Source organism: Polyodon spathula, chromosome 17, assembly GCF_017654505.1.
Source record: "Polyodon spathula isolate WHYD16114869_AA chromosome 17, ASM1765450v1, whole genome shotgun sequence".
In the NCBI taxonomy this organism is placed as follows: Eukaryota; Metazoa; Chordata; class Actinopteri; order Acipenseriformes; family Polyodontidae; genus Polyodon; species Polyodon spathula.
The window spans coordinates 25,905,752-25,930,156 of NC_054550.1; the positions used below are offsets into that span (position 1 = coordinate 25,905,752).

The following is a 24,405-nucleotide window of genomic DNA, read 5'->3' on the forward strand; positions in this document are numbered from 1 at the left end:
GCTTCAATGTATATAGTGTTTTTGAAAGATCATATTTTTTAATTTTTAGGTACTCCTGAACAGAACCTCCAGACTTTGTGGTTACATATATAAATATGTAAATATATATATATATAAAACATTTCTTGTAGATTACCATTGCAGGTTGTTGTACAAAGTTTCACTAGTTCTATTTTTCTACTGTTCACCCAGAAAAGGCACGTAACAGTGATAAAAATAAGTCTGCAACTAGTTGGCATTTTGAAAATAAACTGCTTCTATAGAAAGCTCCTGGTGCTGGTGTCAAGTCTGTATTTTTCTACCCCCCTCTCAGCAGAGGGTTGTCATATAGTTAATCACTTTGGTGCTACAGAGAAATGCACTACAACATGGAACTTTTAGCTATACCTGTTCACTCTTTAGGAACAAAAAAATGTAGTATTAAAACTTCACACAAAAAAAAAGCAAGTTGTACCTAGACAGGCAGGATCTGGTAGGATTTAAAAAGGTATTTTGGGGTGTGGGGAAAAAGTGTTTCATGGCAACCCAAAAGACACAATGTACACTTTATTTCAAACCTAATTATGCCTTATTCTGGTCATAAACAACATCAGTGCTGTACTTAAACCAAATTAGAATCTCACTGTTTTACATAAATAGTACAAGAAGATTCAGTTGAGAAATGGAATAAAACATCAATTTAACAAATATTTGTCAAATCAATTACAAATATGAAACAGTACAGAATAGCACAGAGATGAATTTTTACTGTTAAGGCTAAATTATATGTTGTTGATACTGTTTGCTTGTGCGATGTCAGACATTACGTTTTTTGTCACAGTATATTTCATCCCTTTTTAAATTTCTTGTAGATCTTGCTTTGTGGAAAGACAAAAACAGCTTGTTAGATAGAGGTCTCACTCCTTTGAAATACAACCAGGAACTAAAGCTCCGTCTAGCATTACATTTTCTTCCTACAAACAAAAAGATTTAAAGTTTAAAAGAACAAAAGCATATAAATAAAAATGATGGTAACACAACGACTCAAAACATCTAAAAAGAAATGACAGTACCACGTTTAATATAGTATGTGCTACTTGCACATTAACCAGTTACACATTAAACTCATATGCCCACTTAAAGCCTGACTATCAAGTCCTATTTTGTACTGTGGCAGAGAGGTTCTGCAGTGCTGTGCAGTGTTGCACTGGATTCCACATATCGGTCCATACACTCATGGTGCAAACCACCTCACCAAGCAGAAAGGCGATTCTAATAATCCATGCATTCTATGTCTTCTGCTGAGATACCCTACACCAAGTCATTAAACTGAACAGTCTTAAAACCACGGTGCTGGCTCAAAATATTAAAACAAGAAACCTGAAGGACCATTTGATTTCCTATTGCGACATCTTTATTTAAAAGCAGACTATGGGAAAAAATGCATGAAAAAAAATCTGAATTGTTTAAAAGTGTTGCTTGAATGCCAGAGAGACAGCGAGAGATAGAAATTGTTCAAGTGTAGTAATGGTGGTCATTATCAACCCTTCTTTTCTTCCTGGACCGTAGCTGTTCAAAAAAGTCCTGGATGTCCTCACTGGTTACCACCTGAAGAGAACGGAATACAAATCTTTAAACTGAGTTGGCTTTTACCTGTGTGTGTTTCACAGTTAATATTACACCCTTTATTTATCCAGGGAGTGCAATGGAGATTAAATACACAATATTAAAACGGGAAACCAGGCCAAAAGGGCCTCTGTTCAAGACAAAACTACAAAAGCAATCAAAAAAACAAGAAATTCAAACTTTTCCTTGGAACAACAATGTCATTGTCTGCCTCATTATTGAACGTTACTTAATCCATAAATAAAACAGTAAGTATAGTTGTGGTTTGAGAAGCTATACATACTGTAACCATATGCAGTTTATCTAGTTTCATATTTTAATCTGATTTTATATTAATGGTGCATAGCTCTGCACAGTGACAGGACACCTCTCAAGTCAGAGTTCTTGGCCATTTCCTGTATACAAACTACAGGTATGTGTAATTACTGCATTCACCACTTACCTTGCCTTCATCGGCAAACCTCTTCAAATAATCCTTCAGCTCAGTCTTCAGGTCGTTGTACTCTGGAAAGGGAGTAACAGGTGGATGAAAAGGAAGAATCTTGCACAGAATCTAGACATATTATGCACAGGACTCTAATATAATCTTGATTGTTTTTTGGAGTGCAAGCCTGTTCTATAAGGCCTATACACACTCATACATAGCTTTAACATCTGTATAAGAAAGACAACAAATATTTTATTGGCATAAATATAAGGCCAGAACTACATAGATACTCAAACCTGCTACTTTGCACATGGCAGCCTGGTGCTACAAATCTCCCAGGACAGAGTCATTTTCTCACCATAGATCATCTCCAGTTGCTGGACCCTGTCCATGCTGCTCAAAGCTGCCATAAGAGGATCTCTGCTTTCTGCGTCACTCTCCTGATTGGACTGTCCTCTCTTCTCATAGGCCAGCACTGTGTCCGACTCATCCAGCAGAAAGGGCACTTCAGATTCTGCATAGGTTTTCTGAAAACAATAAATTAAGAAAAACATACTTAATATACTTCTCTACCTTCCTTCTGAAAGCTTCCTTGATATCATTACCAGAAAACAGTCAAAATGATCATCCAAATTGTAATGTCACTATATACACAATAGGAATACCTTGCACTTCTGGCAGGTACACAGCTTGCTGCGCCAGTTGTATGGCAAGTAGATGGCAGTGTTTTTCTGTACAAATGCCTTTCCTTTCAGTTTCTCTAGCTTACAAGTCTCTGTCTCTGCTTGATCCAATTTCCTTTTACAGGCAGTCTCTCCATTGACGACCGGCTAGAGGTGGGAGGAGAGAAAACAAAAACTAGTTAAGTATGTATATTCCCTGTAAAGAAATACAAAGCACTTTACAATCAGATTCACAGTACATCACCATAACCTATAAGTAAAACATGGGGAATAAACCAAAAAAACCTAATAAAAAAACAGAGAGCTACTGCCTTTAGTAGCACAGGACTCAGATTCCAGGGTACATGATTCCCATAGCAGCCGATCTTGGCAGGGGGCCCAAAGAGAAAGATTGCTCCCCTGGATTAGGTTAGAAATATCTGATGGGTATAGTGAGGCAATATTCAAACTATTTAAGATGTGCTGAGATACAATTGGTCTTTATAGATTTTACCTCCTGGTCAGAAGCAGTGCTGGTGGAAGGCTGCTGTCCTTCATTCTTACAGGTGGGAGTTTCCTCTGCGCTTGGCTCAGGGGGTTTGTTCTCAGTCTCCTCCTTGACCCCCTTCTTTCCCTCAGTCTCCTCCATACTCATGTCCACGTCAGCCACGATGGGGCTCATTACAGTCACAGAAGGAGCTGGAAGTTCACCACCAAAAGTACAGTTTAGCCTATTTAATTTTTTTTTCTAATTTTGTATGCAAAACGTTGCTTTCCAGCAACATACCAATTTTACTTATTTAGTTTACATTTTACTGAAAACCCTATAAATTGGTTTCTGCCTTCTTTGAAAAGGTGCAGCTTTTGGGGCATGTTACCACTTACAATAAAAAAAACAAAAATTAAAAAAATAAAAAGTAGAGAAGCAGTATCTTGCAGATCAATTTCAGGTTTAGCGCAATTACAACTGGACTAGGGATAATAACCAAGTCTTTCAACAGGAAGCAACAGCAACCTTCAACAGATCAAGCCATCCATAGTTGTTCAGAACAAGAACATGCTGTGAAGGTGTCAGAAAACCTGATAGGTGTGCTGCATAGGCCCAGAGGAAGGGGGTTCTGTTTGTGCAGGACACGCAGATCATCTCCTGGAGCTCCACACTCTCTGTAGAGATGGCACCAAGATGCTGCAAGAAGGAACAAGGCAAGTCAGCAACATCATCCAGAACTTTAAACACTACGGCTGCTTGTGGTTATATATACAGCTCTGGAAAAAATTGAGACCACTGCAAAAAATTATCAGTTTCTCTGGTTTTACTATTTATAGCTATGTGTTTGGGTAAAATGAACATTTTTGTTTTATTCTATAAACTATTGACAACATTTCTCCCAAATTCCAAATAAAAATATTGTCATTTACAGCATTTATTTGCAGAAAATGACAACTGGTCAAAATAACAAAGATGCAGTGTTGTCAGACCTTGAATAATGCAAAGAAAATAAGTTCAGATTCATTTTTAAACAACACAATACTAATGTTTTAACTTAGGAAGAGTTCAGAAATCTATATTTGGTGGAATAACCCTGATTTTCAATCACAGCTTTCATGCGTCTTGGCATGCTCTCCACCAGTCTTTCACATTGATGTTGGGTGACTTTATGCCACTCCTGGCACAAAAACTCAAGCAGCTCGGCTTTGTTTGATGGCTTGTGACCATCCATCTTCCTCCTGATCACATTCCAGAGGTTTTCAATGGAGTTCAGGTCTGGAGATTGGGCTGGCCATGACAGGGTCTTGATCTGGTGGTCCTCCATCCACACCTTGATTGACCTGGCTGTGTGGCATGAAGCATTGTCCTGCTGTAAAAACCAATCCTCAGAGTTGGGGAACATTGTCAGAGCAGAAGGAAGCAAGTTTTCATCCAGGACAACCTTGTACTTGGCTTGATTCATGCGTCCTTCACAAAGACGAATCCGCCCGATTCCAGCCTTGCTGAAGCACCCCCAGATGAGTCCAATTTTCAGCTTTGCCCAACACCTGGTCGTCTAATGGTTAGACGGAGACCTGGAGAGGCCTACAAGCCACAGTGTCTCGCACCCACTGTGAAATGTGGTGGAGGATCGGTGATGATCTGGGGGTGCTTCAGCAAGGCTGGAATTGGGCAGCTTTGGCATGAATCAAGCCAAGTACAAGGTTGTCCTGGAAGAAAACTTGCTTCCTTCTGCTTTGACAATGTTCCCCAACTCTGAGGATTGTTTTTTCTAGCAGGACAATGCTTCATGCCACACAGCCAGGTCAATCAAGATGTGGATGGAGGACCACCAGATCAAGACCCTGTCATGGCCAGCCCAATCTCCAGACCTGAACTCCATTGAAAACCTCTGGAATGTGATCAGGAGGAAGATGGATGGTCACAAGCCATCAAACAAAGCCGAGCTGCTTGAGTTTTTGTGCCAGGAGTGGCATAAAGTCACCCAACATCAATGTGAAAGACTGGTGGAGAGCATGCCAAGACGCATGAAAGCTGTGATTGAAAATCAGGGTTATTCCACCAAATATAGATTTCTGAACTCTTCCTAAGTTAAAACATTAGTATTGTGTTGTTTAAAAATGAATCTGAACTTATTTTCTTTGCATTATTCGAGGTCTGACAACACTGCATCTTTTTTGTTATTTTGACCAGTTGTCATTTTCTGCAAATAAATGCTCTAAATGACAATATTTTTATTTGGAATTTGGGAGAAATGTTGTCAGTAGTTTATAGAATAAAACAAAAATGTTCATTTTACCCAAACACATAGCTATAAATAGTAAAACCAGAGAAACTGATAATTTTTGCAGTGGTCTCAATTTTTTCCAGAGCTGTATATATTTTTAATAACTACAGTAGCTTTAAAAATTAATACCAAACACCAATGCACAAGAAATTAACTGTAAAAGACCATTTGTTACAGTGCTTCTTTAAAAGGTCACTAAAGATCAAAAGATCTTCGATAACTTGTCTACATAACGCATTACAGGCATCACTGTGAATTCTATATGTACTGTAGTACAATGATGCAATTTCATTATACATCTGTAGCAGCATATAGGTTTATAGAAATAGGAGGTTGGAAAACCTTAAAACTATTTTTATTTATTTATTTTACTTGGGAAACTGTTGTGTAAATCTTTGAGGGTGAGCATTGAGTATAAAGTGATAGTTTCCAAAGTTGGCAATTGATCCAAAATCTCTTTGCGTTTGTATAACCTGCCCTTTAGTTCAGTGCAGCAACATCAAACAATGGCTTAACTGTATCCATGGAATTAGGGAAACGAAACATCAGTTTCATTGTAAATGGATGAACAGTCTCCAGCTCAATGTGTTACATGTACAGAATCCTCGATTATACCCCCCCCCCCCCCCCCCCTCCCCCTTTTTTTTTTTTTTTTTTTACTAGTTCACACATTCCCTATCCATGTGCCTGAAGGGTAATCCTGCTTACCCTGCCATGGAACCAGTCTTCACACACAATACACTGGATCATCTCATCTGAAACCTGACGAGAGAAATGCACTTTAAATGTTGACAAAATCTAGCTAAGCAGATGCAGAGGCAGCTGTTAAATCTAGGGTTATACATACTTTCTTTCATACATAATACTTGTGCTAAAACAAAATATAGCATGCTGTGCTATAGTTCCAGTACTTTGAGAACAGACATATGACGCTCATTGTTCATGGAATAACTACAGTTTGCTATGATCATTCATGGCGTACCCTCTCTCTTATTAAATTCCATTTGGATTGTACATAAAAATAGTAAATGTAGTTAACCTAATGTCAAAATTTCAATCCTATATAAGAAAGATATTATCAGGGTCTACTACTGTATATATAGAATCTTGTGTTCAGCTGACTCTTGCTACAGTACCATAACAAACAAATCCATACCTCGTCTTCAGGATCAGGATAAGGCCTTTTGCAGGTGCAGTATAAACCAATGAAGTTTTGATTGTATTTGTTATTGGTATTCAATGTGTCTTTTCCCTTAAAAAAAATAAATACATAAAAATAAATAAATAAAAAGCAGCGTTTAAATCAGAGCTTAAAGAAAAAAAGATTTACTGCAACAGATGGTAATCCACGTTTATCTATGTATTTACATGTGAAATATGTAGTTGGAGATATGTTACCTGTATATGGATAACAGTTATAAAAACATAACACAAAATCAAAACATAAGACTGGGGTATGCATTCATTGTCACCAACACAATGTGGGAAATTAAAGTACTCACAGAATACAGCTTGCACTCAAAGCCTTTAAACTTGCTGTTGCCACAATCACAACGAAAGTTCCTATTAGGAAAATAAATCCCCAATCAATGGTCCAAGCTCACTATATTCACTGGACAAGTACCAGCTAAGAAGTACAGTTCAATCCATTTACAGTGATCACAGGGTTAGCTTAATTACTGTAATGCCTGCATTGCAGGGGCCATTCACTAGACCTTGGCAGGTTTCCTTTAGTTCCTTACTTTCAAAAATAACTATTAAGCAGATACCCCAAAATTATATTCATAATACCGAAGAAATAGTGAACCTTGGTGCACAGACTGTATAATTAGATCATGGGCCATTCCATGGAAAAGCGTGTCGCTGGATAAGTACATTATACGTTTCTGGCTACCAGCAAGCTCAAGACTTTGTTGGATTGGATCGTATCGTATCGTATTGGACCTATCACCACATAAAATTGAGCTTGCCATTATTCCAATAAGTGTAACAAATGTACAATTGTTTTTATAGTAGTCCTTGTGTAGTTACAGAAGGTATACTATAGTTTAAAAGACAAATCATTTCATGGCATTCAAATATCTACTAGTCTTGTTTTGCTTTACACAGTAAATATTTGAACATATGCTTATACAAAAAGGCTGCAAACAGTTTTGATTACTCAGAGTTCATATAATGCATTACACTTACACTACATACACTGTTTGCACTGACACTGTGCATACCAGTCATGGCACCTCCACCCTACAGTGCAGAAGTAAAGCTTACCTTTTGGTGTACAGCTCATAGAGGTCATGCCCCTCGTGACACTTGTAGGAGCAGGCTAGGCATATCCCCGCTGGATCCTCACCTTTCGGTGTGCAGGTACTGCAGGCATAGAGGGCCTGTCTCTTAACGTAGCCCTTGGGAAAAGATAGATAGGCAGAAAGTAAGGGATCCAATAACACCGGGAAACCCCAAATTAGAAAATCTGCATACCACACACCGTTAAAAACACTTCGTTACCTATCATTAGCAAAAGAATAATCAGAGTTCTTGAAACTTTATTTCCCATTTGACTATCTATGGTAAAAGTACCCTGCCAAAACACTAGAAGTCCAAGTTCTTCCTGTGCAACAAGTCTAAGGACCACACTTGGGCCTCATGCTCACGTTTACTGTAAAATATTGAGAAGTGCCTTCGTCAAAATAGGTGCCAAACTCTTCTAATGTGTTATCCTAGCTGTGTGCTACTGCTAACAAAAAGTATTACGAATTAAGAAATTGCTTACATAGAAAAGGAATGGGTTTTCCTTTTTAAAAACAAATATTCGGAATATAAAACGTTAGGTTCATTGTCATTTCCCAAATTCTGTGCATTCATTATTATCAAATCAAAACAACAAATAAAAAGGCATCAAGTAGGAAATGGTTTGTTTACAAACAGAGGCGGGAGGGGACTCTTGTTTAAGCTGAAAAAAAAAAAAAAATACATACTCGCATTTTATTTATCTACTGCAACTTGTGCCAACTTCTTAAATACAGTACCTTGGGATAGGAACATTTCTCAGGATCACTGCCCCCCAGCACAGCGGTGGCTTCATTCTCTAACTCTTCGTTTTCCTCTAGGACATCCACCATAGAAAGAACAACCTCGTCTCCTTCATTTACCGCCATCCTTAAAAACAGTGAAAGAAAAAAAAAACTGCTGGTACTTCCAGGTCAAGGCTGCTGCAAGAGAACGTCAAACGTATTGAATATACAAAGAAACACTGAACTTCCGCCACGCTGCGCCAAAGGGTTGTGGGGTATAGAAAGAGCTCAGGAGACACAATGGAGAGGTGTTTTGCTGTTAAAAAAATGCATCAGACTTTTGAAGTAAATTTCACTTATGACACGGCCTCTTGAACAAAACGGAAACACTGGCAAATTATGACAGGTCGTAATTGTTATGTAAATTGCCATTTTCTGAACGCAGACTTGTATTGTGGCGCAAGCGCAGAAAATACAGATTAATATACATATATTTTAAACTGAAAAGACTGCGCTAAACTTTTTGGCAATTAATTCTTCCAGGTCAGAAATAAAAGGTTAGAGCTGTCATTTCACCTTTTTTTTTTTTTAAACTACTGTAATTTAATTTTACACTTCTTAACATGTTTTCATGGTTTGCATTTTTGTAACTAAGGATTTTCTTTTTTAGATATTTTTGCTTTTTTAAATCTAAGCATTATTTCCTTAATGCTTTGCAAAAATGAACATTAAACTTTAACTTGAACACAATGAACTTTGTGTGCATGTTTGCTAATAAATAAATGCATGCATACATTTAAAATAGTAAAAAGACACGACTATTTTGGCGCTAAGGTTCAGAGTTGAGAGGTCATGCTACAATCATGGCAGGCTGTGAGCTGCGAGGGAAGCTGAAATTCAGAAACGGGGACACCAAACAGTTCATTGTAAAAGCTGACACCAACATAAAGTCGATTCTAAGTGGGGTACAACAGTTAAAAGACGAGGTGTCGGTGGTGCTCAGTGACTTGGTGATTCAAGAAAAAAGCGAGAACCCACGTTCTCAGAATGGCAATGACGTTTCAGACGGTATGTGCATGTGGTTTAGTACTCATAAAAAGCATTTTAAAAACATATACAGGTTTGGCTTGCATCATATTTTAATTTCTTTCAAACAGGATGCACGTAAACCGTACGGATTAGTGTCAAATACGTGCAGTTTTTACGGCTTGTATATTCCCATATTAAAACGACTCGTTTTATTTTATTCTTTAGTCTTTACCACCTTTTACAAACAAAAATAAAACTGACCCTGTTGAATATTAAATATTTGCAGATGTGTCATCTGTTCCATTGCCGCTGAAGACTGATCATCAAGGTGAATTGTGGCACATAGTCCAATTAGCAGTCGTTTAGTTCTCCTTGACAACAGTATTTATGTGTCGCTTTTTTTTTTTTTTTTTTTTTTTTAACCTACTGTAAATATTTATTTCAGTTCAACCTGGAGCCACGTTTGCGATGGGGAGTCTTTGTATGCATTGTTTCATTGCACACTGACTTGTCATGGATGATTGTAGTTGCTAGTATTTTATTATTTGTGTAATGCAGTACCAGACCTGCTTCAGACAAACCTCGACATTGTTATGTAATAAGCATTCGTTATTGCCAAGCTATTTACATTTGTATAAAACAGGGATTTAATTAATGTGCATAATTAACATAAGAATGAATGAATACATAAGATGATCAAGCTCTGCTCCAGAAAAAAAATAAAATAAAAAATAAATAAATAAAAGCAGATATAGGCAGATTTTTTTTTTTTTTTTTTTTTTTTTTTGTAAAGTTAAGAGATGCAACGTAAAACTGAACGTTACTTAATTAATGCTAACATCCGTTTCATCCTAATCCATTACAGATGAAAATGAGAGTGACGATGAAGAGGAAATCAAACCCAAGACCAAAGCATCTAGTCTGGAGCCACCTGCAAAACGAACCAAAAATTTGCAGGTGTGAAACCGTGGTCACATACAGGGGACTGCCTTAGGAGATTTGTTTCTTTTACTGCTGTATTGAATATTAGCCAGACTCAGCACTGGGGACTGATGCCCCCACTTTATTCATTGTGCATGCTTTTTCACAGTCAGTTTGCTTTAATTATCCTTGAGGAGTGTCTCTGTTAGGTTGGATTAAGAAGGCAGTTCCGTCTCCACCTTCGGCCATATGCCAGCAAAGGTAGGTAATAATGGCTGCTCCCATTTTGGACACCTGTCTATTTGGAAGCGAGACCTCCAGAACTCATTTAATGAAGACATTTCTGAATAGAGATATAAATTGTGACACGAATGACTAGCAAAAGTCATCAACTTAACTAAGAAGCATGGCGATGTAGACTGGACACAAAGGGATAGTTAAGAGCTTAGACTCTGTAGTGAGAAGCTTTTGTAGATCATTCTTACAGTTAGTTACTGACACTCCAATTAAACTAGTCACCATGGTAACTGTGCCATGTTATCCTGTACATTTACATTTCGCCTAATGTTGCAGTGTTGAAACATTTTTCATGATTAATGTAGAACATTTTATGCCTGAATCCAAATCTACACATATGATGTTCTTAATTGTTTATTTAAAATAAACTACTGATTGGAAACTACCTTGATATGACATGATTTTGCTAGGACTATGTAAAGTGTCTCTAGACTAATATTCTATTTGCACTTTTTTTATGCACGCTCTGCTCCAGTAATTTCCAATAAATACTGTAGTTTCAGTATCCTGAAAACAAAGTTAGAGATGTCTGCCCCACAATTTCTTGAACTTTGCTTGTTTACATGGAAACTGCATGTTGTGATCACCTGGTCTACACTTGCATTGAATCTGGAATGGCAAATGTAACAACTCGTGTGATGAACATGTATTTTCTCATTCTTGAATAGGGTAATAAAGTAGCTTATCAATGCCATTTTGAGAAAATAAGACCTGCTGTCTATTTACCAAGTTTTGATTGAAGTGTCAGGCATTTTACTTTTTATCCAAACTGCAGAAAGAAAGATCAATACTGGGCTGTCCTGTACTGTATTGAATTTCAAGAATTTGTTTCTTTGCTTTAAAAGAAAAGAAAAAAACTTTTTTTTATTATTATTTTGTATTATTATTAAAAAGAAACCCAAGCAGTTTTATTTTATCACAGTGCAATTATTTTTAAAGGACAGAAAACAAAGTTCCCCAAAATGAATATTTTTATCATCATGAATACTGATGGTAACCCTTTTTCTAAAAGTCTTAATAGAAGTTTCATTTCAACTGGACATTCTATAATAAACTGCATCAATATAGTAAAGGCTTTTACTTTAAAACCCTCAGTACACCTCCACTCCCAACCAAAAAAGGGCAATATCTTCAAAGGCAAATGGCAGGTTGTATATAGTACTATAAGATCAAACATGTTACCTTTGGCATACAGCCTTGATCACATACACAGAGAATTACTCATACTTGGTTAACACAATCAGTACCATAGGAGCTTGCTTGGTAGTGCATGTTCCTTAAATTACAAGAATTGAATAGTCATTAAGTTAGGAAGTTCAAGAAACGTCTGAATCAGGGCACTGAGAAATCAACCACTATACCAATTCTTACAGCAGAAACAGTGTCACCTCAATTTATAAGAATACTAGACATAAACAAGCTCATTCAGAATTTCATGCATATGTCCTAAAACCTTGCAGGAACCCTTACCCAGTGAGCAACAACAACTACCATAGCCCTTTACTGATAATACATTTCAATACATTCATGCTTTTAGTGGTGTAAAATAAAACAGGAGAAAAAATAATTGATTTTTTCAAACATATCTGTAAATAAAAATAAACATTGATGCTTTCATCTGAACACTACTGAGGATTTAAACCTAGCTTTTGCCTTTAATGAAACCAAAAGTTGTCCCTATGTTTGAATGCAAAGATATGAAAACAAGCATGTAGAATGTCCATGCCCTACTGTACAACAGATAAAACACCCTTTAACAAAACTCGTCACCATTCTCTGGCAATGCAATCAGAAAAGAGAGGCAAACAATATTAAACATACTTATTTGAAAAAAAAAAAAAGTTTCTTTATCATATTACACACTACCGCCTGGATAAAATCTGTTGAAAAGTGTTGAGCGGTGAGTTAACGCCGACAGTGACAGAAATATTCATAATCCCTTAATGACAAATGTTATCTACTTTTCATCTTATCAATGCGAGCACAGTTTCATGTGGTCATAATGAATAAATAGTTAACTTCAGTGTATAATTGCTAAAAAAAAAAAAAAAATCTAAATAAAGCGCTACTATGCTAATTTGCCTTTATGAAGTAGAATAAAAATACCTGTGGGAAATAATTTAAATGTTTCATTAAAAAGCTTTTTTTTTTTTGGGTGAAAACTGTTTAACCTGAAAAAGCATAATTCACAAAAAGCATGGTAAATGTAGCACAAAATAAACATGAGGCTTAATAAAAGCAGAGATTTGGGGGGGGGGGGGGTGGCATAATGGTTATGGCATTGTACACTGCATTGTGGCTAGCTTTGTGATCCGGGTTTCTCACTTTAAATGTGCTTTACATTGTATCAGAAACACTAGTTTTTATCTTGGATCATCCAAAACCAGCCTTTTTTTTTTTTTTTTTTTTAAAAAAGGACCTGAAAATTTTTAAATCATAAAAATGTGAAAAAATAGCAAGATGATGCTTGGAGTGTGCAGGTAATTTAACAGAAAAAAGATAACAAAGATTTTCACTGTTGCTGTAACATACAACACAAAAGTACCTTCAATTGGTGGATAGTTATCTCAGGCTCAGTATGCTTTTAAATTCTGAACCTGTTATAACTGTTCCGTTTCCTGTGTTATGTTTCATTGTGGGTTAGGAACATATTATGAACACCTTTCTAATATTGAGTTGCACCCCCTTTTGCCCTCAGAACAGCCTCAACTCGTTGGGGCATGGACTCTACAAGGTGTCGAAAGCGTTCCACAGGGAAGCTAGCCCATGTTGACTCCAATGCTTCCCACAGTTGTGTCAAGTTGGCTGGTAGTGGATCTCTACTCCGAATAGCTTGTTCCATCTCATCCCACAGATACTCAATTGGATTGAGATCTGGTGACTGGGCAGGCCGCTGCAGTAAGCTAAATTCACTGTCATGTTCATGGAACCATTCCTGGACAATCCTAGCCTTGTGGCATGGGGCATTAACCTGCTGAAAAAATCCATTAGCAGATGGATACACTGCTGCCATGAAGGGATGCACCTGATTGGCAACGATGTTAAGATATCCTGTGGCATTCAAGCGTTGCTCCACTTTTATCAAGGGGCCCAATGTGTGCCATGAAAACACACCCCACACCATCACACTACCACCAGCCTGCAATGTTGGCACGTGGCATGATGAGTGCATGTACTCATGTGGTTTTCTCCATATACTAGTCCTCCCATCAGCATGAAACAACAGGAACCGGGATTCATCAGACCAGGCAATGTTTTTCCAATCCTCCAGTGTCCAGTGTTTTCGTTCCTTAGCCCACTGTAACCGCAGTTTCTTGTGTTTTGCTGAAAGAAGTGGAACTCTGTTAGGTCGTCGGCTCCCATACCCCATCCGTGTCAAGGTACGACGAGTTGTGCATTCTTTTACGGGTCTTTCTGCACCAATGTTGTACTGGACTGTCAGTTGACTAACTGTAGCCCGTCTGTTGCTCTGCACAATTCGTGTCAGCCTCCTTTGGCCTTTTTCATCAATGAGCCGTTTTCGACCACTGGCCTGCCGTTGGCTGGATGTCCTTTGGGTGGTGGACCATCCTTGATACACACGGGAAACTGTTGAGCGTGAAAAACCCAGCAGCACTGCAGTTCTTGACACACTCAAATCGGCGCGCCTGGCACCTACTACCAAACCCCGTTCAAAGGCACTTAAATCTTTTGTCTTGCCCATTTATGCTCTGAATGGCATACATACACAATCCATGTCTCAATTGTGTCAAGGCTTAAAAATCCTTTAACCTGTCTCCTCTTACATTGATTGAAGTGGATTTAACAGCTTACATCAATAAAGGAACATAGCTTTCACCTGGATTCACTTTGTCAGTCTATTCCATGGAAAGACCAGGTGTTCCTAATGTTTTGTACACTCAGTGTGTGTGTGTGTGTGTGTGTATATATATATATATATATATATATATATATATAATGTTTTGTTTTTATTTTTAAATCCCCCTCCCAAGCAGTTTCACTAGTTGGCTCATTTGCCTTCCTTTACGCATGGTGTTGATTTTCTGAAGTGCCAGAATCCTTCACTGGTCGTTTGTTGGGTTTTTATTTTTTAATGATTTATTTCACGTATCAGTCAGCTGAAACCTGCTGATCTGATTGGAGGCCTTGGCAAATGTCTGGTGTCGGTTGCAGATGACAGCTAAACAGATCGGGATGATGCAGTAGCCTACGGTTTTGGGGTCAGCTCGAGTGCACGAGTAGAGGAACAGAAAGACCTGGAGGTAGGGGATTAGGAAAATGGTAGCCCATAACCAGAAGGGGAAGGAGAGCAGGCGGCTCTTCAGGCTGTGAGCCCACGATGATTCCCTGGGCTGGGGCTCGTGAGGAGTCTGTTTGATGTGCTCTAGAATAAGACGGTTATACGTCTGGTTGATCTCGAAGACATAGTAAACTGCAGCAACACTAACCAGCAGATACAGCCCCACAGCGATCCATCCCATCCGCTGACGAAAGTTCATCGTTCTCCATACTCCTTTCTGAAATGGAAGGCAGTGCAGTGTTCAGAATATAAATACCTGCCTGTACTATTCTGTGAAATATGTCGAATACAGAATACTTGAGAACAGAACGGTCTTCTCATTGGCATAATGTCTCGGATTTCAAATTGGAAGACAAAAGTGCAAAAACATCATCACGGTTTCATATTCTGTTATAATGTGAGCTACACAAAACAGAGCTCCAGATCACCAAAATTGGTAAATAACAGGTATAGAATTTTTTTTTTTTTTTTTTTTTTTTTTTTTTTTTTTTACACAGATGTGTAAGAATCCCTGCCAAAATGATTACTGTTGTTACACTATTACAAAGGGTTAAATAACAAAAGGTGCCTGACTGTAACAGACACTCTGCATCACACTATGTTGGAATACTGAAATAAATGCGCCCTGTATGTCTCCAGTGGACTAGTTCCACGTATTTTCAAGAATCATTTGAATCGCATGTGTTTGGTTTACTAAACAAGGTGGTCTTTCACAAGTTTTATTCAACGTCACTTTAACCCGTGATAATGATTCAGAATAGTTCCCATTTGTAGCCTACTAGCCCAGAATGTTACATTCGATGCCGAATTGATTGTTTGTTAATATATATATATTATATATATATATATTATATATATATATATATATATATATATATATTGCGCTCCAGTGTTGGAAAACTTAAATAACTCCATACTGGTTAATTTTAGTGACATACTTTTTTTTTTAATCTACTGTGCCGCCTGTTTTAATTAACATCTGCTAGCAACATACTATTTTAACAACAGCCCATGCAATTTAGAAAATATCGGTCATCGGAGAACGTGGATCACAGTATAAACCGACTACCGTGACATGTGTATCCACCTGGCAACAACAATAAAAGGCAGTATCGCTGTATTTTCCACCAGCCATTTAGAGGTAGACCAAGACCAATGCAAATCCAACGGGCTCTATAAAATCACCCGAAAGAGAATTAATAAACCCCAACCAATAGCAATAGCAAGTAGCAATATTTGTGTTTACGACGGGTAAAAATGTGCTTACTTTATCAGCCATGTGCAACAGCCTCAGCTCAGCGATATATTTATTACTTGATACGTAAAATATTAAAGGGAACAAAAAACAGTCAGCGAGTCGTTTATCCAGGCTTTGTTCTCACCTTCTCCATCTTAAACTTATTTATTGAACTCAATTCATTCTGGTGGTGGTAGCAAGCAATGTAAATAATATATATTATATATATATATATATATATATATATATATATATATATAAAGAATATATATAGACCACACATAGACACACACACAGCCAACTTCCGTAAATTTGAAACCCTTTAAAATACATTAAGGCACAGCATACGGTACCGAACACACAGTAAATATACTAGATATACTTACCTTTCTTAATTTATAACAATTAACTCTTCAGCACACACTGTTTACGCTATACGCTAAAACATTTCAAGCAGCGACCGCAGAATTGCCAATAAGCCGCCGCACATCCTACCAGAGGCAGGACAGGCCCGGTTTTTGGCAACATAACAGTCTCGTGTTTTGATTGGTCCTTGTCTGTCGCAGACATATGACGTCACCACTAGCGTGTCGGGTGAGCATGGAGACACTGTGATCAGAGACTTAGAATTTTTGGATAAATTTAAAGTTCCAGTGACTCCAAAAGAATATGCAATAGTATTTGACGGCTTTCCTAGTAGCCTTTTTCACCTCAGTAAATCATCCTTTGACTACAGTCATCTACAGCACACCCTACGTTTTTAGATTTGCGTATTCGTAATGGTAGTTTATTTGATTCCAAGTGCAATGATATATTTGTAAGACAGCTCTTCTCAGACTTAGATTATACAAGTTGTGTGCCCTGGAACTCATTACTGAACTGCAATGTTAATTGGAAGAAAACATGGACAATTTCTCATAAGTATGCCCTATTGTCGAAAATTAAAGAGATTCAGTTTACTATCATACATAGGGTTTATCCAGTTAATTATTATATGAATAAAATACTTTCAAACATTGACCCAAATTGCACCTTTTGCAGCTCTCATACTGAAACAATCCCTCACTTGTTTTTCAGTTGTACATTTTCTAATGTATGTTGGAGAAGAGTTACTTACTGGCTTCTTGATTCTTGCAGTATCCTCATTTATTTCTTGATAAAAGATAAAATCTTTTATTTTGAGAAATCAGATCTTGATCATTCTCTTGTCTTCCTAATACATTTTATTATTTTGTTTGGAAAATATTACATACATAAATGCAAATGGATGAAAACCAAACCAAACTTTTCTCATTTTCGCTCTTTGTAAAATGTATCCCAATTCTTTGAAGATGTGTAAAGACAAGAGAGCTATCAATACATTCGATGTCTTCAGTGGTACTGACTTGTGAACATATTCTTTTCTTTAAATTATCGATTTTAGTAGCCTTTAGATATTGAAAAGCCCTGTTTATATTATTATTATTATTATTATTATTATTATTATTATTATTATTATTATTATTATTATTATTATTATTATTTCTCTTTTTTTAAATGTATTTTCTTTTTATTGTTAATATTCATTGATTATGGAATGTATATGCCTCATTGTTGTTCATTGTGCAATTTTTTTTTGTTTGTTTTTTAATATTACTGTATCTTACTATATTAAAGTAAATAAATGGGAGAAAAAAAAGAGACCCACGTGACAAAAAACAAACAAACATTGTGATCAGAGAGAGATGTCTATATCAACAAGCTGGCTACAGTGTTGGAGCAGTCTGCAGTCCCTGGCTTCACTCTGCATGACACTGAAATAAAATTCCTGCTCTACGCAGATGGCCTGTCACTGCTGGAGCAACACTGGGCCCGGGCAGTAAACATGAACAAGACCAGAGTCATGATATTCCAGCAGAAAGCCAGATCTCAGGTAAATAAGTACCACTTCACTCCAGGCAACACCACCCTAGAGCACACCACCAGCTACACATATCTGAGCCTGACCATCAGTGCCTCAGGGAGCTTTAACCTAGCAGTGAATTAATTAAAGGAGAAGGCATGCAGGGCTATTTCTGCCTAAAGAGGAGGCTCTATAATATAAATCTCCCTGTCAGAATTTGTCTCAACATTTTTGAAAGTGTGATTCAGCCAATTGCCCTATGTGGCAGTGAAGTGTGGGGTCCAATCACCAGCCCGGACTAAACACCCCAAAGAAACCCTGCATTCAGAGTTCTGCTAAAAAATTGTGTAATTCAGGGCTGTGGACGGAAAAAACGGCCAAAGAAAGGGATAGGGTCAGTTTCATTTACTCTTGTAAATGACGAAAAACACAGGAAAATCCACGCCCAGTTTCGCATGAAAACCCGCATTTCACGTATATGTTAGTGAGCTTGTGTATCCTTAAGTGACGTCACTATAAATGTTGCAAGGGAGCAGATCAGTTGTTACTGTGGATTCCAAGACAGTAGAAAGTAAGTGGCTGATGGGTGGTTTTATGGTTAGCAGTGGTGTAGTTAACCTAAGTTAACGATAAAGCGAGTGACTTTTTTTATTATGTCTGGCCTGTCATGTTGTATATCTCTTGTGTGTTTACAGTTCTGTATAAAACCACTTACCATGAACTATAGCAGCTGTTTGAGAATACCACTGCTGTAAAAACTACACTAAAGTTAAACACAAAGAGCAAGTGAGCTGCTTACTAAATGTCTGTAACTGAATTTACTTTTGCTCCCAGCTATGTCCAAAGACAACGCGCGTCCACCCTCTAGTCAAAATCATCAGAGCAAGAAGGAAACCCGGGCTTTACTATAGTTAATGACTTGGGTGTGTTGAGCCAGCTTGATCACCTGAAACAGCGCAACAAGAATGTGTACCAACAAGTGGTTGATGCCACTTAAAACAAACAAAAAAAAACAAACACTAAAACACAACAAAATAGAGTGCTATTGAACACTAAATAGAAATGACATTCTGGCAGAATATCTGGTAACTGTCAGAAACACAAAGCAGAGGCAGATCCTGACCAAATACTGGCTCAGTGACCATAACCTTGCCATTTTAAAAGGCCGACACAGGCAAACCTGGCTGGCCAGGAAGAACAGGCTCTTTGGTCACTGCGAGACAGGAGAGATTGAGACAGAGATTCACTTCCTAACACACTGTGAAAGATATAAAAACATAAGGGACATTTTCGTCTCCAAATCCATCAATTTAGTCCCAGAATTCCCCAAAATGCACGATACCCAGAAGCTGTCAATCCTGCTGGGGGAAGACAAACACACAGCAATACTGGTTGATCAATACGTGAAGACCTGTCATAGGCTGAGAGACAGTGAACATGTCACACTACAGAGGAAAAAGAGAGGGAGAGGGAGGGAGGGAGTTGTTATTCAATATAGAGGAAAGCGGGCTACTGTTTAGTATTAAAAGATATGTTGTCTCTGTCTATATATTTTAGTTGTTTATGCCATGTATGTGCTTTGGCAACACAATTCTTTTTTTTTATTATTATCATCACTGCAATAAAGCCCATTTGAAAGAAAAAAGTATATCACCACAGAAAGCCAATTCTTACATTTGTGCATAACATGACAATTTATATAAAGTAATAGTCACACATAGTTTGTTACATTAGTACAGCAAAATACCACATTATATTTTAATTGAATGGTTCTGGAAAGCAGAACTCTCTCCCAGCTCAGAAATAAATAACATCTACACTGATGCCAGCTCAGAAAACCATCAACCGAGACTTGTATGTGAGATGACTGATGTATCACATTTGATTTGCTTTGTTCCTGTTTGAATTTTAATTCCTGAGTAAACTATTTTTGATTGACTTCATCTGAAGAAGATTAATTATTTTTGAGAAGAAATCAAACCTCTTACAAAGCCACTTCTTACATTTGTGCATAACATGACAATTTATAAAAAGTAACTCATCCATAGTTTGTTATAATAGTACAGCAAAATACGTTATATTTTAATTGAAAAAACTATCATCCATCATCTCCCTCCCTCTCTTTCTCTATCTCTCTCTCTCTCTCCATCTCTGATCACAATGCTTCCAAGCTTTCCCACTCGTAATGACATGATATTCCCGTGACAGACAAAGACCAATCAAAACGCGTGACAGATATGCGGTCCCATCCCAAAAATCGGGCTTGTGTCATACCTCCCCCAATCCTTACAGAAGCATTCCATAAAACCAAGCTCCAAACTTCCTGAATATCATCACTATCTGGGATCATTTAACCCTTGAAGAAGTTAGGACATGACTTGTACAGTTACAGTTTGATTGCAGGGTACTACGTGTGTAATATTTTTGAATGGCGGTCATTAGAAATTTAACACAAAACACTAAAAAACATCTGCCTAACTCAAAATGTCTTTACTCAAATGCTTATATTTCCAGTTTGAAATCACTCTGATTTTGTTGTCTGTAATGTGAATGGCTACTTCAAATGACAACACTGATTGGCAGTACAACCTACAGCTTTGCTTTTGGCTCAGGCCTTCCTAGTTTTAGGGGAGGTGAGGTTTCTCAGTTTGCTTCTACCATAAAAAAGTCACATAATTAAATGAAAACATGTATATATCCACTTCCGTGTTTTATTATAAACTAAGGAAAAGTGGCAGTCATTCAAAACCTCTCTACTTAGGTCTGAGTAAAACCACTTCCTTACTTATTAATGATGCCAACAAAGCCCATGCTTTAGAATTTTATTTGTAGTGATATAAAGCACTGCTTTAGTTTGAGCTGATCCCAGAGTCCACATGCATGGCAAACACAAGACACTCGGGTCTATAATATCTGAGAAAAGTCAGATAATATTGTGCTTGAGTGGTTTGTATGGAAATGGCTCTTTTTGTAGATTCTTGGCCACATCTTTTTATGGCTAAAATTGTTATTCTTACTTGGATTTCAGGTAAACACAGTATTTGCATTGATTAAACATGGGAAAAGCATAATAAACTGCAAAAATAAGGTTCAATTTAGGTAAACGTGTATAAGTGGGCCAGTGTTTTACATTTAGATCCTTTTCAAAATAAAGAAACTGTATGCAAAATGAAATGAATAATTGTAATGCACAACGATGGTGCACTGTGAGTCATCATAATTTGGTTTGTTTTTTTTGTGCCTTTCATTGAGCATTTGTTTTCTCTTGAACTACAAATACAGTGCATAATAATTAAAATAAAATTACATTAAACCACATTTGCTCAATAATTTACTGGTTAGTTTTGTAAAATGCATAGGTGTTTTTGTTCTTATATTAATAAATAGAATTACAGTACAGCCTAAACTCAACCTCGTTTCCTGTAGGCAGCACAGGGTCATATAACCTGTACAACAGGTTCAAAAGAAGGCCTGGGAGAATGTTGTTAGGCTACTGTGAGGTATACTTTTTCTTTTAAAGCCTAGGAACTCCTCAAATTGGGTGACATACATTACATGATGAAACATGTTGGGAAGGTGTCCTTGTTTGAAGATAATGATTCACAGAGCTCTCTCTCTCTCTCTCTCTCTCTCTCTCTCTCTCTCTCTCTGCCGAATGGACAGTACCACATCAGAGCCAGGGTGTGTCCCAGGGATATGTGCTAGATCTAGTATTCACTCACCTGATCTGACAGACCTCTCAAAAGACATTTTAAAAACACTGATGGCAGCATGCAGATGTATGTGCTTGAATATAAAATAAGACAAAGCAGACTTCATCAGTATTAAGAAGTTTGGAAGAGTATTTGGTCTTAGCACTAATCTTACAAACATTATGTAGTTGACCTATGAAATTTAAATCACATTGCATAATATTGATAAACCACTAGTGTTTCAGAAAATCAGTGTCGTTACTGGATAAAAGTGAATCACTATGGCCAAATATCCCATTTAGCAAGTAGAGTTCTAAATATTTCCTTAATATCCTATTAACACATGCAGTTCTATTAAGATCTGATACTGAATCCTACACCTGAAGAATTGTGACGGCTGTCATTTTCAGTGACATCTGATCAGACTTTGGTAAGGAGCTGATTGGCAGGTGCTTCAGTGATTGCTTGTCACCTGGAATAGTATGAAAAGTGATGACATACTGGATGGCAGGAAAAATGACTTCACTTGAATCATCATTTTTTTTTTTTTAATTTAACCATTTTTTGCTATAGTCCACAAAGTTGTCATGAGACTGTAATTAATGTGGGTTAACTATTTAGATCAGTTTTTATGTACTTTGGATCCCATGCTGTCCAATGCATGAATTGTCAATAGACCATACCTGTTGTCAGCATAATGTCAGTTACTGTCTTCAGGCATCCATGGTGAGGCTTAAGATGTATGCTGCCTGGTATATTGCAGCACAGCCCAGATAAGCCATGTACAATAAGTTGTATCAAACTGTAAGTTTCAGTTGTAATGCATAAGAATGAGATTACATAGTTAAACCAGAACTACTCAAAACAGCTTCAACAACGTTCCCAAAACTTGTATGTGTGAGCCAAACTTTAAACTTTTAAATAATAGTAAAATATATTTTAATTTGACTATTAACTGTATAGCATTGTATGAATTAAATCACTAATTTGTCTTATTAAAGACTAAACTTTTAACTGAATATACATTTTGGGTATTCCCACTGCACACACAAGAGGCGATATTGTCATAGTGCACATATACATACAGTCATTACTGTTAGGTGATGTGCCAAACCTGGCCATTTGAGATAACTGCGGTCTTGTACTATACAGTATACAGACGATATTGCAACATGAAAAGCAAGGTACTTTCACGTTATGTTCAGTTTTGATGTGAAATGTTTGAATATTCTTAGATTTTCGAATAATCTGTTCAAAAGAAGTCAATGGAGAATCGCCATCCATCGACACACTTCTGATAAAAAAAAATCTATTTATTTTCGAGGTCAATGATCGCTAAAGTTCAACTGTGCATGGTTTAAATAAATGTATATATTATGCTCATGTTCACAGATACCTGATATGTAGTTCATTTTCAATTTACAGTACTTAATATTTTGGTCTAAAATGAACTGCAACTTCATGTGACTGAATTTGCTGGACTGATGTTACACTGTAATGTTATGTCTGTACACACACACACACACACACACACACACACACACACACATATATATATATATATATATATATATATATATATATATATATATATATATAGTTTTTATATATAAAGTTTTCATTTATATGACTGTATAATTATACTGACTTAATGTTGGATTGATGTTATATTTAAATGTATTAAAAACCACGTACGTTGCCTTGGTTAAAGCTGTTTGCCAAATAACTATAACATTGTGTTCCATTTCCAATGCATATTACGCATGATCTTACTCTTCTATTGAAATATGCTATACTTTAAAATAATGCTTTATATATTTATGTATGTATTTATTTATTTGGTGTTTTACATTTCTTTCTCTTTTTCCTTAATCTCTAACACGCGAAATTAAGAAGTGATGTTGCTTATGAATTATGTGTAAGGTAATGAAACATGTTACTTTTTGGAAACATATTTGTATTCCTCTATAGAATAATAACCTATATTAGCAGTTAATTATTGGTGCTCGTGCCTGTAAATAAACGTTAATCGTGAAGGCAGCGTTGAAATAATCAGTAGGCTATACACAAGCAACATTATCAAAAACGATTTGTCTGACAAGGTAAGAGTCATAATGATGATGACAAGAAGGAGAACTAGCATATTTTCATTTAATACAGTAAGTGGAAAATTAGATTAACATTGCTTAATCGGATAACGATACAGTACCGTGACAGCCTGGGCTTGTATTTAATGATCAAAAAACACACACGCTGTGTTAATCGATATTTTCATGTAATATTGGTCGTTTGAGTGTATTACTGTTATAAATTAAAGTTTAAACAACAACTAAACACCTATTTTCTATCTTATCTTCTAGCTGTTGCCACACAGGGAATGTACTTCCTTACCTAGGCAATACGGTCGCCCCATGCACATGCTGCAGCTAAGACGTTTGCATAGACGTGTCCTATCTAAGCCTTCTGGTACACATTATTGCAACAGGAAAAGCGAGGCGCTGTTTCTTTAACGTTGAGAGTCCCCAAGCCGCCACCTAGGGGTGCTGTGTTGAACTGAGGTGGTTT

At 37.0% G+C, this 24,405-nt stretch overlaps 2 protein-coding genes across 2 annotated transcripts; both read right to left on the reverse strand.

Annotated features, from left to right (window-relative positions):
- Nucleotides 1–529: 529 nt before the first annotated feature.
- On the reverse strand, nucleotides 530–9,017 carry LOC121329927 (putative E3 ubiquitin-protein ligase UBR7). The gene is made up of 11 exons (XM_041276008.1): nucleotides 8,498–9,017; nucleotides 7,740–7,873; nucleotides 6,974–7,034; nucleotides 6,628–6,723; nucleotides 6,180–6,233; nucleotides 3,775–3,880; nucleotides 3,209–3,393; nucleotides 2,698–2,862; nucleotides 2,391–2,559; nucleotides 2,048–2,109; nucleotides 530–1,587 (listed from the first exon to the last, which is right to left on the reverse strand). The coding sequence occupies exons 1-11, from the start codon at nucleotides 8,624–8,626 to the stop codon at nucleotides 1,495–1,497; spliced, it is 1,254 nt and encodes a 417-aa protein (XP_041131942.1). The 5' UTR covers nucleotides 8,627–9,017; the 3' UTR covers nucleotides 530–1,494.
- A 5,487-nt stretch (nucleotides 9,018–14,504) lies between these two features.
- On the reverse strand, nucleotides 14,505–16,784 carry LOC121330056 (transmembrane protein 251-like). Its single transcript, XM_041276310.1, has 2 exons — nucleotides 16,653–16,784; nucleotides 14,505–15,246 (listed from the first exon to the last, which is right to left on the reverse strand). Exon 2 carries the CDS (start codon nucleotides 15,226–15,228, stop codon nucleotides 14,833–14,835), a length of 396 nt encoding a protein of 131 aa, XP_041132244.1. The 5' UTR covers nucleotides 15,229–15,246; nucleotides 16,653–16,784; the 3' UTR covers nucleotides 14,505–14,832.
- Between the last annotated feature and the right edge of the window lie 7,621 nt (nucleotides 16,785–24,405).

Bases quoted from the DNA above. Each gene is read 5' to 3' on its own strand.
- LOC121329927 (XM_041276008.1), bottom strand. From the start codon at position 8,626: ATGGCGGTAAATGAAGGAGACGAGGTTGTTCTTTCTATGGTGGATGTC. The intron at 6,724-6,973 runs GTGAGTACTTTA...ATTTTTTTTAAG, and splicing joins TTGAGTGCAAGCTGTATTCT to GGAAAAGACACATTGAATAC. The intron at 2,560-2,697 runs GTATTCCTATTG...TATTGTTTTCAG, and splicing joins GTACCTGCCAGAAGTGCAAG to AAAACCTATGCAGAATCTGA.
- LOC121330056 (XM_041276310.1), bottom strand. From the start codon at position 15,228: ATGAACTTTCGTCAGCGGATGGGATGGATCGCTGTGGGGCTGTATCTG.